General features: G+C 41.5%; 1 protein-coding gene across 4 annotated transcripts in view; it reads left to right on the forward strand.

Annotated features, from left to right (window-relative positions):
- CACNB4 (calcium voltage-gated channel auxiliary subunit beta 4) overlaps positions 1 to 18278 on the forward strand; it is a 244042-nt gene extending 225764 nt beyond the window's left edge. For all 4 annotated transcript variants that reach the window (XM_059167339.1, XM_059167340.1, XM_059167342.1 and 1 more), the window contains 3 exons: positions 1119 to 1214; positions 14918 to 15103; positions 17579 to 18278. In XM_059167339.1, the coding sequence (XP_059023322.1) occupies positions 1119 to 1214; positions 14918 to 15103; positions 17579 to 17839 (543 nt within the window). In that variant the 3' untranslated portion in view covers positions 17840 to 18278. The remainder of the gene's footprint in view (positions 1 to 1118; positions 1215 to 14917; positions 15104 to 17578) is intronic.
- The last annotated feature ends 1116 nt before the right edge of the window (positions 18279 to 19394 follow it).

Here is a 19394-nt window from a genome sequence, read left to right on the forward strand (position 1 = left end):
TGAAGAAGCTGTGTCCTTCCCCAGCCCTCAGCCTTCCGTCTTTGCAGGCACTCATTCTGCAGGGGATGGACTAGGGAATCCTGACCAAACCAGGACCTTTTGGGAACCATTAGAATGGATTGAATCTGCCTTGACCACCTCGAGGTCTCTTTGGCCCCACACTGAGGGGGATTCAGATACCCTTCATTGCAGTGGAATAGATGTCAACCTCTTTTTCCCGCTGCCCCAGTCCCCACGGGGTCATTAAGTGTAAGAACAGGGGCTCCTGTGGACATACACGCTGAGGTATAATAGAGCCTCACCAACCAGTACTATTTTGGGGTGAGGGCCCTATTTCAGCTTTAAAAAAAAAATGGAAGAGAGAGGGAGTATATGGCAAGTGTAGTCATAGCCATGCCTGAATAACACAGATAATCACTGGTTTATAGGTAGCAATATGCCAATGCAAATGTTTTGCCTAGATTTCTAATGTGAAATCTTGTTAATGTAAACTGGAACACCTCAATAATTATCAGTGACCAAAAGGACCCGATATATAAATGACTGATATTTATCTGATATTGAGATAGTGATCTAAAATATTACTTCACTGAATTTGGACACAAATGACCTGGTACAGATCAGTTCCTCCACTTTTGCAGGGCTCTAATTTCTCTGGGTAGGGGCACCTGGGTGTCTGCCTTCAACTCAGGTCATGACCCCAGGGTCCTGGGATGGAGCCCCAGTGTCAGGCTTTCTATTCAGTGTGGAGTCTGCTTTTCCCTCACTCTCTCCCACTCCCCCTGCTGTGCTCTCTCTCTCTGTCAAATAAATAAATACACTCTTTTAAAAATGTTTAAAAGTAAATAAGTAAATAAATAAAACCTCTGGGTAAAATCTAGGGCAGGAACTTGAGGTCCCTCCAGGACCCCACACGGAGAGAGAATAGGATGTACATATCAAAGCCTCTGCAAGTGAGAGCCAGTGTTAAGTGGGTGATGTCATTACAGAGTTTATATATATCATTTTTCATATTGTATTTCCTCTCTATTAATACTCAGGGCTAGCCAGACTATATTAAAAAGCCTTGGTTTATTTATTTTTCTTTTAACTCATTGATTCATGTCTTCTTCTATCAGGTTTTACAGAGGTTGATTAAGTCTAGAGGAAAGTCGCAAAGCAAACATTTAAATGTTCAACTGGTGGCAGCTGATAAACTTGCACAATGTCCCCCAGTAAGTACCATCATTTTTTTGCGTTTGTCATTCTTGCTGGGACAGGAGGGGCTGGCATGTTTTTTGTTTTCCCATTACCATTGTCCTTTTGTTCTAGAATGATGGTGATGATCTGTTGTCATAAACATAAAGGGTTTTTCACACACACTGCTGCTGTCCTGTTGGCTACACTCAGGCATCCAGAACTGAGACATCAGTTCTGCCGTATAAGAAGAACTGAACCTAGAGTCCAGTGTCCCATCGCGTGCCTGCTACCTTGATGACCGTGCAAATACTCAGCAGTATTAATTATTATTAATTATTATTAATTATTAAGTATTAATCCAGTCATGGGGACACGTTTATGAAAAGAGAAAAGCAAATAAAACATACTAATTTGACTTTCCTTTAATTTTTCTGCCAGAAAATTCCAGTAGGCAGAAAAGATGTGACCTTGAAGGTTGAGAATTTATGGGAACTAGAAGAGCCCTATGGTTATAGCAGATGAGGAGGTCAGGGTTAAGTAAGATGAAAAATTATATTATAGCAACGTATGTCCTGGTGCCATTGCCAGAAAGCAGCTACTGAGGTGGAAGCCAAGAAAATGGCAGGGATTTGGGTGGGGGGAGGTGCTGACTGTTCTCCCGTGGGTCACCAGTGGCTGATCTGTGTCTACCGCTCAGCTGATTTACTACTTCTGTGCCTCTGTTTCTCTAAAGAAAATAACTGTCTTTCCTACTAATTTAATTTACTAGGTTTTTAAATATATACTTGTGTAAGGATCATTTATGCCCTGTGGAAGCATAAAATCTAATTCAGATGTTTAGAGAGACAATACAGCATAGCTGGTAAAAGCATGGACTCTGAAGCCAGATCGCCCATTTTCAGATCCACACTGGTTTTGTAATCTTGAGCAAGTACTTTCCTCACTGGTTTAGTGTAAGGTTTCAATGAGTGAATCTGCAGTAAAGCTCTTAGGACAGGGGCGCCTGGGTGGCTCAGTGGGTTAAAGCCTCTGTCTTCAGCTCAGGTCATGATCCCAGGGTCCTGGGATCAAGCCCCACATTGAGCTCTCTGCTTGGCAGGGAGCCTGCTTCCCCCGCCCCCGCACCCCCCCTCTGCCTATCTCTCTGCCTACTTGTGATCTCTGTTTCTCAAATAAAAAAATAAAATCTTAAAAAAAAAAAAAAAAAAAGGCTCTTAGGACAGAGCCTGGCATGGAATAAGCACCACCTAGGTGTTTCTGTTAAAATTACCAGATATACTTTGCATTCTGCCATGGCCAACCTGTCAGGCTCTGTAAGGATGTGTTCCTGTCTGGTTCACGGTTATATCTCAGTCCTTCATTATGATAGGCTCACAATAAATATTTATTGACTAAGTGAATGAGTGAAAGGTGGTAAGAGTAGGATGCACCCTTTTATCGGATGCTTATTAGGCCAGATGAGAAGCTAGATGCTTTACATAGCTTATCTCTAATCTTCACTGTTACCTAGTAAAGTAATTATCCTTATTTTGTATTATCCCCATTTTGTAGATGAGGCTACTGAAGGGAGAGAGGTGAAATGACTTTCCTAAGGTCACACAGCAAATCAGAACTAGATTAGATTTATCTGGCCCCAAAGCCAGTGTCCTGTCCTCACAGTTCCACCTACTTGTACACATACCTGGTTACCTGCCCCACAGATAATTTGGATAGGCTGGAGCCTGGAGTGTTATGTTAAGAAGTCTAACTTCACTTTGCTTACGAAGTCCACTTACAAAATGGAATGTGTAATACAAACCCTGTGTGTAAATACAAGAATGTCCTACCCAGCCCCTGACTCTACAGTCCTTACCAGCTAATGGAAGTTAACCCTTACTGAGCAAATACCAAACGCTAGGAGTATGCTATTGTTTCCAGTTTTTAGAAGAGTCTTATAAAGAGAGTTGTGTCAGTTTGGGTCTTCTGGGAAGCAGACACCTAAATGGAATTAGAAGTGCAACTTATTGGGGCACCTGGGTGGCTCAGTGGGTTAAAGCCTCTGCCTTCAGCTCAGGTCATGATCCCAGAGTCCTGGGCTCTCTGCTCAGTGGGGAGCCTGCTTCCTTCTCTCTCTGTCTGCCTCTCTGCCTCCTTGTGATCTCTGTTTGTTAAATAAATGAAATCTTAAAAAAAAAAAAAAAGTGCAACTTATTGGAGAAAATACCTATGAAAGACTAAACACAGAGAAAGAGGACAGAACAGGCTAGTAGAGGCTTCCGACCAGACCAGACTAGTCTCATGAAAGGAAGGGAGGAAGGAGGAAGAAATGGATAGCAGGAGCCTCAGACTCATAGGTAGCTTTTCTTACAAGTTTGTCACATGTTGGACAGAACTGTTCAGGCTCTAGTCCCTACGCTGCGCTCAGGCACTGGCTAGGAGCAGCCTGTGGAGAGGATGGCATTGGCTTGGACCAATGCTTCGGTCATTCCAGAAGATGCCACAGTACCCCCATCTCCCCGCACCAGGCTATCTGCTGACTGCACTCATGACTGCGGGTTTTCCAGGATATCTGATCATAGACCTCTGTGACCACCCTCGTAGATAACATCATCCTTACTTCCTAGAAGGGAAAGCTAAGTCCCTGATTAGGAAAGTTGTTGGAGGTAACAATTAGGAAATGAGCCCCTAGGTCTGTCAGACTCCAACAAACCTCCATGCGCTGTGCCCCTCCACCTCTACAGAGCTGGTGAGTTTCTGGCCCCCAACTTTGCTGTGAAGAGACATCTCCAGGATAGAACAAAGTCATCAAATGGTAATGGGGGTTGTTAAGGAAATTAAGGGAGTTGCAGCTGAGAGTTCCAGTTCGGGCAACCATTGGCCAAGTCCGTGTGGTCCTTCAGGATGGATGTTCTGCTGTATCAGACCTCATCTGGGGCAGAGAATCTTGGTAAGGCAGGAGACAGGGAAGTCCCTGCTTTCTGACCTTTGCAAGAGATTCCTTTCTTTTCTGTGTGGGAGGGAGAGGAGGTCTCTCCTCCCTCTTTTCCCCTCTTGTTGCTATTAATGGAACTTCCTATTTGCTTTTGTTATGTCTACAAGCATCCCCACCTTCCTTTGTTTCCTGAGTCAGTTAGCAAAATCTCCTCAACCAATGTAGGCTTTTGGGAAACAAAACCCAGGAAGGGAAAGGGAGAGGGGCAATTTCCTGCCACAGTGTGCCTCCCCACCCCACCCCCCCACCACCGCCAGACGAGGAAGCCCAGATCCTGCCACCAGCTGGAGTGGTAGGAAAGAAAGGGGGAACATACAAAAGGAAAAATACAGATTAATATCTCGAAATTCGTTGGCACATCTGTCTTCACAGATAGAGAGGGATCTACATCGCGCAGGTGGCCTAGTTCTGTGAAGTGCCTGAGGTGGCCACAAGATCTGCGGGAGTTTTGGGTGCGGATCTGGGTGGACTGGAGAGTAGTTAGTTAGGCCTGTCTGATTTCATTGGACAGAGTGAGCAGACTCACCCACCGGAGTGGGCTCTGTGAGCAGTAGTTGGAGTTGTGGGAGGAATCTCCTCTGGTGAAGGCTAAAGGCTATGGTATCTGAGACCCTTCTCAACTGTAAGACTGACTCTATCTAGATTTTGGAAATGAACAGTGTAGAGATGTTGGTAAAATTATGAAGGCTGTGGAGCCCCAGGAAGAGGAAGGTATTAAAGCAGAAAATATACCAAGTGATATCCTTATTGTTTCAAAATGTCCTAGGTACTTCTAAGGAACAATCCGTGGTCTTGGCTGGGGACATGGCATCCATGTCACTGTATGGTTAAATCAGAGAAACTCAAAATATCTGGTCATCTCAGTGTTGTGTGGCTCACCTACAAGTACTAAAATACATTCAGCAAACATTATTTAAGAGTTAGCATTGTTTAAGAGTTAGGCCTGGGCTCCTGGGTGGCTCAGTCTGTTAGGCATCTGCCTTCAGCCTAGTCATAATCTCAGGATCCTGGAATGGAGCTGCTTGATGGTGTCCCTGCTCAGCAGGGAGCCTGCTTCTCCCTCTCCCTCTGCTCCTCCCCCCTGGGGATTCAAAGGCATGTTCCTGCCTTCGAGGATTGCATAATCTTTTTTTTTTTTTTAAGATTTTATTTATTTATTTGATAGAGAGAGACAGCGAGAGAGGGAACACAAGCAAGGGGAGTGGGAGAGGGAGAAGTAGGCTTCCTGCTGAGCAGGGAGCCCGACGTGGGGCTTAATCCCAGGACCCTGGGATCATGACCTGAGCTAAGGCAGAACTTTAATGACTGAGCCACTCAAGCACCCCAGGACTGCATAATCTAAACAGAGTTAAACACAGAGATGGGGATGAAAAGTACAGCGTAGGCAATATAGTCAATAATTTGTAAAAAAAACTTTAGTGAAAGATGGTAACTATGCTTTCGGTGAGCATTCTGTAATGTGTATAATTGTCGAATCAGTATGTATAGCCCCTGAATCTGATATAATATTATATGTCAATTATACTTCAGTTTTTCAAAAAAAAAGATTATAGTTGGGTAAGTCAACTCTTTTTTTTTTCTTAATTTTTAAAATTTTATTTATTTATTTGACAGACAGAGATCACAAGTAGGCATAGAGGTGGGTGGGGGGTGGGGGAAGGCGGGGGGGGGGGGGGAGAAGGCTCCCTGCTGAGCAGAGAGCCTGATGCTGGGCTGGATCCCAGGACCCTGGGATCATGACCTGAGCCGAAGGCAGAGGCTTAACCCACTGAGCCACCCAGGCACCCAGATAAGTCAACTCTTAGCAAACAATTTGGTAAATCCTAAATATGCTTACAGATATTACTTTATAAATCTCTTATAGTTTGAAAGAGTGGTTTAGATCAGGGTTTCTCTACTTCAGCACTATTGACATTTTGGGTCGGATAATTCTTTGTTATGGGAGCCTGTCCTATGTACTGCATGATGGTTAGCAACATCCCTGGCCAATGACAACTTCCATATTGGGACAACCAAAAATGTCTCCAGACATTGCCAAATGCCCCCTAGGGGGAAAAAACAATCACTCCTGGTTTACTAGTTTAGGTTAATATAGGCACACATTTTGGTAAATAACATTATAAGTCTTAAGTGATATCTTGAGATACATTTTAGGTGAATTAAACTTGTTTCTTTGATCTGTCTATAAGAATGAGTTTATTAACATTTTTTCCCCAATAATTATTAGATAAATTACTTGCAGCCTATTTAAATTGTTGCATTTTAGCTGCTGAGAGAGTTGATAAGTGTATATAATGTAACATGTTACCTCTGAAATAGCTGGAACCAAGAAAATATATGTGCCTACTTAAATGCAAATAATACTGTGACATGTCAAGATTTATCCATATGTCAGGAATCTCAAAACAGCCTCATGCACTGGGAAGACAGCCTTGCTCTATTATATCTTAGCAGCAAATTCCTGTTTTATGTAATTGATCAGATAACTTGAAATTTTAAACAAGCAGTCTGGATAAGTAAGGTTACTTTGTGTTTAATATTTTCTAAACACTGTTTACATTATTAAACATGTTCATTTGATATTGTTTGAATAGCATTTGTAATGTCAAGAAGGAATTTTATACTCTATGTTGGCACATGTGGAAAAAATCCTTGGATTATAAAAACTAGTAGTAATCTAAAAATGTGCCTGCATTTGTCCCTGCTTTACTTTAAGACCATAATTATAATTGTCACTGAAAGACTGGTGATCACTGTGTCATTTTAGTTCCTCTAGGAGAATTTACAGCTTCCTTAATTGGCCACTGCATCTCCAATCTGAGAAGTCAGCAGATTATACTGGGAGAGTCACACATTGCTAAGAAATTAAAGGCAGCAGTCTTTAGAAAAGGAAATCTAAAAGGGTACTGAAAAAAGCTAGCTCTCTGTCACCAGAAAAAAATGAATCCAAGACCCAGGGATTGTTGAAGCCAAAAGGAACCCTGAAGAGCACCCAGTGTAGTATTTCCTGGAATGTATTCTTCCCAGTATGGGCTCCATGTGATGCCAGCAGGTGCTATGGGGAGAGGGCTCTGATACCATCGTGTTTGAGAAAACACCATGTACACACAGATAAACTGGTTTCTCTACTACAGGAGCCTTAATATGCTAATGAGCATTGTGTATCTCCATCAGGATAGTGGACAGTGTTTCCTAGATTTTGTCTACAGAACCATTTTCCACAGAGCATCCTGTGGATTTAGTGTTTCATGGAACACTTCTAGGGAAGGACTGACCCAGTCCAACCACCTCATTTTTCAAATGAGGGAACTGGGACCAAGAGAGGTGAACTGGCTTTCCAAAGAACATAAGCCTTGGCCAAAGTCAGCATAAGATGGTGAATGGCAGCAAACTGGTTATCATATATTCTGGAAAGAGAAGCATGGGTTTCATATGTAAAGCTTCTTTTAAGAGAAGGGTCAGCAGGGGCTTGTGGGTGGCTCAGTGGGTTAAAGCCTCTGCCTTTAACTCGGGTCATGATCTCGGGGTCCTGGGATGGAGCCCCGCATCAGGCTCTATGCTCAGCGGGGAGCCTGCTTCCTCCTTTCTCTCTCTGCCTGCCTCTCTGCCTACTTGTGATCTCTGTCTGTCAAATAAATAAATAAAATCTTTTGGGGGGGGGGGAGAAGGGTCAGCAAACTTTTTCAGTATGAGCCAGAAAGTAAATATTTTAGGTTTTGTGGGTCATGTGGTTTTCACAAGACTAACCAACTCCACTTTGGTAGCAGGAAAGCAGCCACACTCAATATGTAAGTGAATGGGAGTGTTACAGTCAAACTTCGTTTATAGGAGCTGGAGGCGGGCCCCATGTTGCCAGCCCACTAAATTTGCCACCCTTGTTCTAGGACAAAGTTTTGGTTGTCTGTGACTGTGCAATAAACTTCCCTCAAACTTAGTGACTCAGACAATGAGCACTTGGTGGTATTCGGCTGGTGGCTGACATGGCCGCTTAGCAGGGATGACTGCAAGGCTGGGCGTAGCCAGCTCCTCTCTCTCCATGTGGTCTTAGGGCCTTTCCATGGCTTCTCTATGACAGGGATTCAGACTTCTTAACACGGCAGCTCCCAGGGCTCCAAGAGCCAAGTATTCCAGTCTCTTAGGCTTAGATACTGGCCTTAGATAATGGTACAACATTCTGCTAGGCAAAGGAGTTCCAAGAACTCCCCAGATTCAAGGAGAGAGGACATAAACCCTCTATCTCAGGGAAGGGAATGTCAGAGAATCTGTGGCCATGTTTCATTTGCCACAGGCAGTTGTATTCTGGAAGAGGGAAGACTTTGCTTCTTTGCCTGCTCTGGATTCACAGAAACAAAATGGGTGAGATGTAGACAGAAAAGGAGCCAATGAGACTAGGACCCATTTTTTAAAAAAATATGACCAGCCTAAATTTTTAATTGGAATATCCATCTATACAGTATATTGGGAGATTTCATGTTGCTTCTACCAGGTATTAGTACCCTTTTCCTTTTCAGAGAAATTGAAAATAGTACATTTTAAGAAGACCAGCGTTCACCAAATCACCCCAGTACTGTGGTAATAAGAGTCTCATAATACATGATGAGAAAAAGCAGACGGGCAGACAATTGAATATATAAAGGAAATATAATCCCTTAATCCTACTTAGTTACAAGCTGGGTTGTGTTACCATAAGATGACCCTGTGGCTCTTTGGTCTGTATTATTTTTTTGAGCTTGCAAAATGACATTGATCGCTCTCTCTGCAAGAGGGGAACTCATCTCCTCACAGAGTCACACAAACCTCTAACATTACAGTAACCAGAGGCGTTCTCTTCTGTCACCCTTTATTTTGCATTGCTGAATAGACTCAGATTTATTCTAGTAAACACAAGAACTCTGAAGTGAATGATAGTGCCCAGTATCCTTGATCATATTGCTATCACGGTAGTAATTTTCCACTGCTCTTTCCTAGCCGTTTTATGTAAATTATTTAGAACCATGTGGATTCACCCTTCTATTTAAAGTAACTGTCTCCAGTGGTGCTTTCATTATTACAGGGCCTCTGGGCGTCCACAGTTTAATTCATAATAGTGCTTTTGAAAAAGAGAGTAATCAGTTTGAGAGGTTTCCCTCATGAAACAAGGCTGCATGGGATCTAGTTTCTCTCAATCCAAAGACTACTCTTGTGCGGGGATCTTAACCACCCAACTTGGATAACACTGACTTGGGTCCCCACCAACTTAGCATTCCCACCAGGGCTATGATTTAAAGCATTTGGTTAATTTGAGCTTAACAAAAATACTGGGTGCCTCTTCTACAGACAGTAACACTGGGAGATGTTGTAGTTTTTGAAGAAGAAGAGTGGCCAGGATGGAGGGGCAGTGAGGAAATGTGTGTGGGTTTATGAGGAACGTCACAGATTGTTAAGAGAGAAACTACAAGGGATCAGAGTTACTGATACTCTTTGCTTTCATGTTTTGCCCCCGAAATTAGTGGCAGGAATTCTGGTTGTCTTTTCCCATTCGGCTTCTTGAAGTTGGAAACTGAGATGAGCTGCTAGAGCCCACAGTCTTGATAGGCTTTCTTTTATCCCCTATAAGACCTCCTAAGTCTTTCAAGATTCTTTTAATTTAGCACCTAGTTTCCCATCACTAGTTGACCAGTGAGTTAAGTAATCATGACTTCAAAAGTCCTAATAATATCAAGAATGCACTTGTGATATGAAAGAAACATCAGTTGGTTATTCTATAATTAGCATTACATATGTGCCATTCAGCCATTTTATTTTACTGAATCTTATCTGCTAGTCATTTTTTTTTAATGGTAACAGATTCAGGATCTCTGTATTCTAGTAGCAAAGAAATAAAAAATGTACTTACCCCTATTATTTCTTTTTTCCTCTTAGAAATAGGAAATAGGCACCACCTAAGGTTTTATCTATGCACAAAAAGTAAATGTAAAGTGTTGTACATCCCATGGGAGAGTTTATATGTATTTAATCTCATGCCTAGCAAGTCTTCTGTAATGCACCAACTTTTAAAAAAATTAAAATTAAATTACAAAATTAATTTCTAAGTTTTATGAACTTTTTATTAGGAAATATTCAATGACAATATCCTAGATAAAACATATTACAAATTATATGTTAGGTTTCATGAGACCCTCCCATCTATGCTAGAAAAGATGGATTTCATAGTCATAAAGAAAGACTTGTCCACTTTGTCTCAGCATCTCCCCGCGCAAAGGAATGTAAAAGAAATAAACAGAACCTACTTCAATTCTTGATGTAGAAAGTGCTCTATCTTCTGTAAAAACTAGGGTGACCAGGTGTCCCACTTCCCCTCAGATTGTGCAGATTCAGACACTGATAGTTCCAAGCGCCCAAAAGCACTCAGTCCCAGGCAGATCAGGATAGTTGCCTTGATTCAGGTACCTTCCCCGGGAATCTTTGTGTGGCTCTGTGAATGGACAACCAGACAGATCTTAACGTTAAGTACTTAAGATTTTCTTAAAAGTTATGTCAGATCTTCCTTTCCACTGAATTCGGCATCAGTCTTTGCTTTCTCTGGTTCCTGTCATCTCGTTCTCTGAACCACTGGATGAGCTGGAGGCCTGGTTTTCACTCTTCTTACATTTATAATGCTTTAGTATTTCATTTTCCCCAAAAAGCTTATGCAGAAATGGCACCTGCTGTGCCTTATTTTCCAAGAGTTTGTTTTGACTCCTCTGCTCATGATGTATTTACTTCAGCAGCCACATTCTTTCTGCCCACCTCAGCTAAAGAAAAGATCCCATCACAGTATGCCAGAGGCGTCTGCTGTGGAAGAACTTGGCAAACAGCTTTCTGTGTTACCCTATCTCAGGCATTCACCAAGGGCATGGTATCATTGAGTGGGTCCCTCTTCACTGCCTGTGACCGTCCCCTTACCCACACCCTCTGCTGCTGATCAAATAGCTGTCTGAATCCATATCCCATGCCGGAAGTCTCACGTGTGGCACAGTAAGGAACTAATTAGACTTGAACCTTTAAATTTTTGAAAAATCAGCAAAGCTTATTTGCATAACTCATGGGGCTGCTTCTCTTTGAATTTCATGTATCATTTCTTAAAAAAATGTATGCCCTCATACTCACATTCTAACACTCTGGTCTTATCAGCTGTGTTATTTCCTAAACAGTTGAAAAGAAAAATTGTCACAGATATACAGGCTGTGAAATTCTTCTTCATTGAAAATAAGACGCATATGTCAGTATTCATTCAGAAGCTGAAATTTGCTTTCCTTGGTGCTTTTGAAAGCATAAAAGCAGTTTCAAATCATCTTCATCATATAGCTGTCTTTTTAGCAGGTGCAAAAATACCGTTTCCTAGAAATGATTGAGGCTTGAGCAAACAGCCATGTGCTGATAGATACAAATTCTGTCCATTGGCAAAGAGGAGTACTTTATTAAAATGACTTGTAATAAAGTGTATGTTTAATTTTATCTGCAGTGTGACAGTGTAACATGTGGAACAGTGAAGTGGATAGAAACCTTATTCAAATGATACCCTTTTAGTGGGGGCTCCTTCCCTGTTTGTTTGTGTGTGTGTGTGTGTGTTTTTTTTTTTTCTTTCCAGGCTTAGTTGTCCTGACTTCCATAGTCTGGACCCTCAGTCCAGGGGTCCTCAGAAGGTGCTTTCACTTGGGACTTTATGAAAGCAAAAAAAATGAGTTTTTGAGACCCTACGTTTTTGAGAATCCACCTTTCTGAATGAGACCTATGTAAGTGAGGTAGACAGTAACGTAAATGAAATTATGCAAACCACAGACTCCAAATCACATACAGTTCAGAATTTGTGGACAGTTTTAGTGTACAGTGGCTGAGAGTAGACATTTGTTCCTGTGCTGCCCAGTGTCATCTTTCTTCCTGGGTCATCTTTCTGAGTCTGCGTGCACTCTTTGACGGTGGGGTAGGGGGCTGTTCTCTTCCCTCTCAAGTTAGTGCGGCAGTGCTGTCCGAGAATGGAAGTTCGTATCAAAGCATTAGGGAAAGTTCTCAGACTTGACATTTGTACCTACTGATGGGTTACATTAATGGGAAGGGGGCTTTTGACAGCCAGAGGCAGAAATTCCCTTGAGTTACTTTTGTGGAACGGGGCATTTATGGTAAGGATGTATGTTGACTGACATTAGGAACCAGCTGTTTTCCCATTCTCTCATGGGCCACATGGTCTTTTTCTCCTGTTGATTCTTCTCTTTATCTGTTTTCTTCTCTTCCCTCTGCAGATAGAATTCTTTGACTTACTTATAATTTCCCCTCCCTCATAAGTTCAACTCTCACCTGTGTCTATGGGCCTCATTCTAAATTCCAAACTTAAAGCTGCAGCTCTGGGGGCACCTGGGTGGCTCAGTGGGTTAAAGCCTCTGCCTTCCGCTCAGGTCGTGATCCCAGGGTCCTGGGATCGAGCCCCACATCGGGCTCTCTGCTCCGCAGGGAGCCTGCTTCCTCCTCTCTCTCTGCCTGCCTCTCTGCCTACCTGTGATTTCTGTCTGTTAAATAAATAAAATCTTAAAAAGAAAAAAAAAAAAAGCTGCAGCTCTGAACATTCACTGGCTCATCTCTTTATTTTCTGAATGAAAGTCCCAGTATGACCTGGAGTATTATGGATTTTAATACTTGTGTCTCCCACTAGAAGAGGAGAGTTTCTTGAGCTTAGGGATGATATCTGTATCCTTTGCCGTTGGGTGCTTACAATGCCTAGCACAAAATAGGTACTGAGTAGATAAATATGTTATGAATAAATAAAATATGCAAAGAACTATCTGAAATTGACTAATAAGAGGAAAGGTTTCTTTTTTTGAGGGGGAAGGGCCAGAGGGGAAGAAAGAATCTTTTTTTTTTTTTCTTAAGATTTTTATTTATTTGAGAGAGAGTGAGAGAAAGAGAAAGAGCATGAGATGGGGGAGGGTCAGAGGGAGAAGCAGACGCCCTCCTAAACAGAGAGCCCAGTGTGGGACTTGATTCTAGGACTCTGGGAAGGGGGCTTTTGACAGCCAGAGGCAGAAATTAACCAACTGAGCCACCCAGGTGCCCGAGAGAGAGAATCTTAAGCAGATTCCACGCCAGGTGCAGAGCCCGACATAGGGTTCAGTCTCGTGACCCAGTGATCATGACCTGAGCTGAAATCAGGAGTCATTTATTTGCTCAGCTGACAGAGCCACGCAGGTACCTGGGGAAAGGTTTCTACATGAGCTGAATTGGCTGAGTCCTCTTACGCGCTAGTCGGTTTGGACTGAAGTCACCTATTCTTTGCCTAATTACTAAACATTTGCCACTGTTAAATATTTCTCCCTGACTTTCAAACTGCTCTGCAAATTAAGGTCAAAATGTTCAGTAGGGATCAATGTGATGAAAACATTCAAATAGTAAATGTTGGGAAAGAGATCGTTGTCATGGTGACTTCTGCTTGAGGGAAGCCTCTCACCAACCAGAGTGAGTCAGCTAACCTATCACCAACTCATAGTTGTCCAGTTGCCACGAACCTACAATCCAGCCACAGTATCTGTGCTGATGACAGTAACCCTGTATTTGATTCGTTAGTGGAAGGTTCTTATTTTGACAAAATGAGCTTGTAAAGGTAGGTAGGTAGTGGCAGAGGTGGTGCGAGAGGGAAGGTGTGAATCCAGCTGTTGGAAGCTGGAAGTGTGTTTTCTCTAAGCTATGGGATGGCTTTTCTCCTTGCGAGGGGCCACGGTTTTCTGGCTGTCCGTCCTGTGTGTGTTCCCAGCCATACTGCTGTGATGCTGAAGTGCCATTTTGCTGCTTTGTGGGGGAAAACACTTCCTGATTAGAGGCTAGATGTGGGACAAAGCCCTTACTGACAGAAACATGGATACCAGACACTTCTTGTGTGACACTCCTTCCTCCCCACAATTAAATACTCGTGGGCCTTGTTCTTTTTTAATTGTTTCACACAACGATCTTTTGGTAGCAGAAATCACCCTAATGTGGTTTTCTGGCATTAATCCTAAACCTTTCCATATTGTTTTATCATGAGACAGAAAATATTTTCACAGGCATTCTGAAGATTCTCTTAGTCAATGTTATTCCCTTCAACATAGTTACTTTGGAAGATGAAATGTTTATTCCAATGATATGGTCATTGCCCAGAATGTTTTAGAACTCCTCTTTCAATGCCATTAACTTGCTCCTCTTGTATTCTCAAGTAAGTGTCATTGAGCTCCTTAGGAATCTATGGATAGATATGAATGTGTTTTTGCTATATTCTACATATGACGCTGATACAGTCACCTCATCTTTTACTTCTAAACAGTGGAAGATCTGAACATTTAGTGAGCACTTCTGTTTTCTTGTCAATGTCCAAATTTGCACTTGGTTAACTGTGGAGCACCTCACTTGACTTTAATTTTAGAAACTGCCAGTCCAGCCCCTCAAAAGTGATATTTGCTCTTAGATGTTGGAAATGCTAGTATCTGGGGATGCCTACGTGGCTCAGTCATGGGTCATCTGCCTGCAGCTCAGGTCATGATCCCAGAATCCTGGGATCGAGCCCCACGTCTGGCTCACTGCTCTGTGGGAAGCCTGGTTCTTCCTCTCCCACTCCCCCTGCTTGTGTTCCCTCTCTTGCTGTGTCTCCCTCTGTCAAATAAATAAATAAAATCTTTAAAAAAAAAAAAAAAGAAATGCTATTATCTACATTAAGTGGAATTTTAGGTTTCATTGCCTAAAACCTGAAGCCTAAGTAGAATGATTTTTTTGTCTTACCATCTGCAGGAGATGTTTGATGTTATACTGGATGAAAATCAGTTGGAGGATGCATGCGAACATCTGGGAGAGTACCTTGAAGCTTACTGGCGTGCTACCCACACTACCAGTAGCACCCCCATGACCCCTCTGCTCGGAAGGAATTTGGGCTCAACTGCGCTCTCACCATATCCCACAGCAATTTCCGGGTTACAGGTATTGTCACTTCCTACCCATGTTTTTTTATAACCTTAGGTTGAAGATTCTACAGGGAACCTAATTGGGATGAAGACTGGATAATCGTTAATGTGAAGAGGGAAACATGGGTGGGCATTATATATATATATATATATATATATATATATATATATATATAAAATATTACCTCACCATAGTCTACCCTAGGCCGATTTACCCACAGTGACCCTTTCCACAGAACTTTGCTCTCTGTTAATGTACGATAACTTTTACTCAGACAAATTAATCCCTCCTGTGTTTAAACTCTGCCAGGACACTCACTCCCTACTCAGTGCAACTGTCCATTACTTCTCCAGGCCACTTCTTAAAGATGATACATTGGTGGTAGGGTAAGGCACTATGGCAAGCAAAGTCAAGTGTTTTGGGACATTTGGGCCTTTTGTCTGCCCTTAATTAATCCTGCCCTCCCAGACTGCCAGGCCTGTCCCCGAGCTTGCTCAGTACAGAACGTGGACACGAGCAAAGCCACTCTGTTCAGAAACAGTGACAGATCCGAGTTTTCTTGGGGGTGTGTGGGTGTCCATCTTGGCCAGTAGCGATGGCAGGTGTCCTTTAGGGAAGTTGGGGATAAGTGCAGGAGAAGGAAGTTTTTTCTTCTGCTCTTCTAATGCTGCACTCAGGGCTGGGTGTGAAGAGCTAGAGACATTATGATACAAAGGAACTTTTGCCTTCTTACATCAATCATTATTTACCATTTATCAAGCACCTGCTGGAAGGTAACCTAACCCATAGCTGGCTAAGGAACTTGTAGTCTGTTGAGCCATCTTGTATCGTGACTAGTTTTATATTCATGGGTTATATTGATAATCATAACTGTAGATCACATAGACTTAACTCTGAGAGAAAGGGCACTCTCTAAAATGCTATTCTAAACCGTATTACTTTGCTGCAAAATCTCATCTTTGTAAGCAAAAACCTGCCCTACAAATGAATAGTTTTGAGGCTGGAAATGAACATGGGAAATGCCCTCATGTAATATGTGGTATATTTGTAGGCACCAGGACTGCTTCTGGCCTGGTTTCAGCACTCCTTCTTTGCTAATCCAAGTGTAGACATCTCCACTGACTAGTTTGGATTGGCTCTGAATGATACTCGGTGGGATGAGAAATGGATGCACAAAGCAATATGCTTTTGTAGTGTAGGTTAAGCAAAATGTGCTCTGTTTATGGACAGGACACTCCAGACTCCTCACCTCTCAGACATCCCCCTGCAGTGTTTCTCCCAGCTTCACTTGAATGAACATAGTACTCTTTATCCTGGACCCAATCTCTCTTAGTGACCATGGGTATTTAATTGTTAGACTCTGGCTGGGGTTAAAGGCACAGGCTATGCCTGCTGAATGATTTTCCCACCCTGTGAAGGTGTCACTTAGAGGAACTAGATCTGGATCCTTGGTCTCATCGGGATCCTGTTTCTTTTTTATTTTTTTTTAAAGATTTTTATTTATTTATTTGAGAGAGAGACAGTGAGAGAGAGCATGAGAGGGGAGAAGCAGACTCCCCATGGAGCTGGGACTCGATCCTGGGACTCGATCCTGGGACTTGATCCCGGGACTCCAAGATCATGACCCGAACCAAAGGCAGTTGCTTAACCAACTGAGCCACCCAGGTACCTGGGATCCTGTTTCTTAACTGAGGTGACCTAAATAGAGAGACACAGCTATGATACATGTTTTCCCGTGATTTGAAGAAAAATGTTGAGTAACGGTTTCTGAGCCATCAAATAAGTGTTTGACAGTATCGATTTCAGTTAGTGGTATTAAAAGAATTTAGTTTATATCTGAAGGTAATTTTTGTGGGACATTTTAGTTGAGAAAGTGAGAATTGTAAATATTGGTTAGCCAGCTTTAGAATTGTATACGCCTTTGGAAAAAATATTGCTGAGAGCCTTAACATTTATGTATGATGAAGAAACAAACACATTAGTTTATGGACAGCACAAGTCCTAATTTCATGAAAAATTTTTTTAAAGGTAGGAGGAACATTCAGCTAGATAAAGGTGAAGTGTATGACTTCAGGAGGAGAAGGATTTTATCAGTTCAAGAGAAATAAAATAGCAAATGCTATTCTGAACTTTAATTTATTTCCCAAGAGTAAAGTAATCCTCATTTTTGCAGTAGAAGCGGAGTTATTAGGACTTCCTAGGTGCATTAAGTTCCATTCAGCAGTTAACTGTCAATTGTCTATTTTTAATAGGAAGCATAAACATATAGCATTATGTAATTAAATTCATAAACTATTTGCATTTTAGTATCTTTGCATGTTGTGCCCCAAATAAAACAGACCAGATCTTTTGACTAGATCATTTGTGCATCACAATGTTTTATTAAATCAGTTAGCATGTTGTGCAGACCCTACTGCTATACGTACATTTACATCTTCTAGATGAATGAAATGGACATTATGTAATCAATGAACTATCTGCTATTTTTAGAGTCAGCGTATGAGGCACAGCAACCACTCCACGGAGAACTCTCCAATTGAGAGACGAAGTCTAATGACTGCTGATGAAAATTATCACAATGAAAGGGCTCGGAAGAGTAGGAACCGCTTGTCTTCCAGTTCCCAGCATAGCCGAGATCATTACCCTCTTGTGGAAGAAGATTATCCTGACTCATACCAGGACACTTACAAACCCCACAGGAACCGAGGATCGCCTGGGGGATATAGCCATGACTCCCGACATAGGCTTTGAGTCTGCAGAAGCAAACAAAAAATTCATCTGTTGACAATTTGCCATAGCACTGCTAGGATAAACCAATCATCTTAACTTGGCAAGTACAGCACAGTATTTACTGTGCTTATGGGCTGTTGTCATTTGAAGCTAAGTAAGGGGCAAAAAAAAAAAAAAAGTACATGATGCCCTTAAGTCTAGATGGTTATTAGATGCCCAGTCATATAGATATTTTTAAGCTCAGCATTTACATAACAGTACCTTTTGTTTTCTTCATTAGATTTAGACACATCGATTTGTAATTTTAGGGTACTTATCAAGGCACATATAAAATAATTTCCCATGCTGGAAATTCCAAATGACCAGTTCCAGTTGGAACCAATTTATAAACCAATTCCTGTTGGAATTTGGGCAAATCGACTAGAAAGTCTACTTGAGCATGTTGCAGTCAATTTAAAAATTTGAAAAAAAAAAAAAGCCACAAAAAAACCAAAAACCTAATTAATAAGAAAGTCAAAATACCAAAAGAAGCCAACACCAAGTATGGTATTTATTTGCTGGAAGCTAAATTTACACGTAAAGTTGGAATGTATAAACATTTTAACATATGTTAATGTTGACAGAATGGCTTTTCAAACTTACCAGAAATATCGATAGTGCCAAAAAAAAAAGCCCACCTCAAATTAGTGCAGAAATTTTACACTCTCCTCATATTTTAATATTTTTGTTTCTTTCCTGGCACAGCTATTGTATTCAAAGTGTTTTGCCTTTTGTTTAGTCACCACTGTTAGCTTGTTTGAAGTTGGCAGAAAAAAACTCAAAATTTCTTTAGCAGTGAGAGAATAATACAGAGAAACCCAATCATAGCTGGTCATGGGAAACAGAAAACCGGGTGTTGTTTCCCCTTTCCTCGCTCTGAGCACAACTATATACATCCAGGAATCTGGAGTCAGACAGTAAGGATGGGCGCAGATCCTCCCGAGTGCGAAGCTAAACATCTCCAGATGGGAATTCATCTTTCCAACTTCCCACAAACATGGGCCAGTATTTCCTGCCAGCACAATCGCATATCTTTCCATTGCTTCATTCAGTCTCTGTCTTTGAATATGCGAATGTTTTAGCCCTTCCCCAAATTCTTTATAGTCATGCTAAGAACTTTTGTTTTACATGGAAACACTCAATTTTGATATTGAAAGCTGCATTTATGCAAAATGATGAAATGAAAAATGTGAAAACAAGTGATGAATTTAAAAGCTTGCAATAAAAAATAAACTCAATAGATTCAGAGTATATTTGTTCACTAAAACTACAGCATTTTTATTTTCAAGTATTATAAAGAATTTGGAGATTGAGCTGCCTTATTTCTAATGAACACTCCTCTTCACCTGTTGAGTCTTGACAGTTTTTCCAGTGGCTAAAATTACAGAATCGGTGACCTTCTATCTTATATTATCAAGGAAACCTTAGATTCACTATGATCCAAGGAATTATTGAAATTGACCCTTTTATACAATACACAGATATCTATCAGGAAAGACTCTTGTTTCTAAAAGTCCACAATGCGTGCATTTTTCTA

The sequence above is a fragment of the Mustela lutreola genome, chromosome 3, assembly GCF_030435805.1.
Source record: "Mustela lutreola isolate mMusLut2 chromosome 3, mMusLut2.pri, whole genome shotgun sequence".
In the NCBI taxonomy this organism is placed as follows: domain Eukaryota; kingdom Metazoa; phylum Chordata; class Mammalia; order Carnivora; family Mustelidae; genus Mustela; species Mustela lutreola.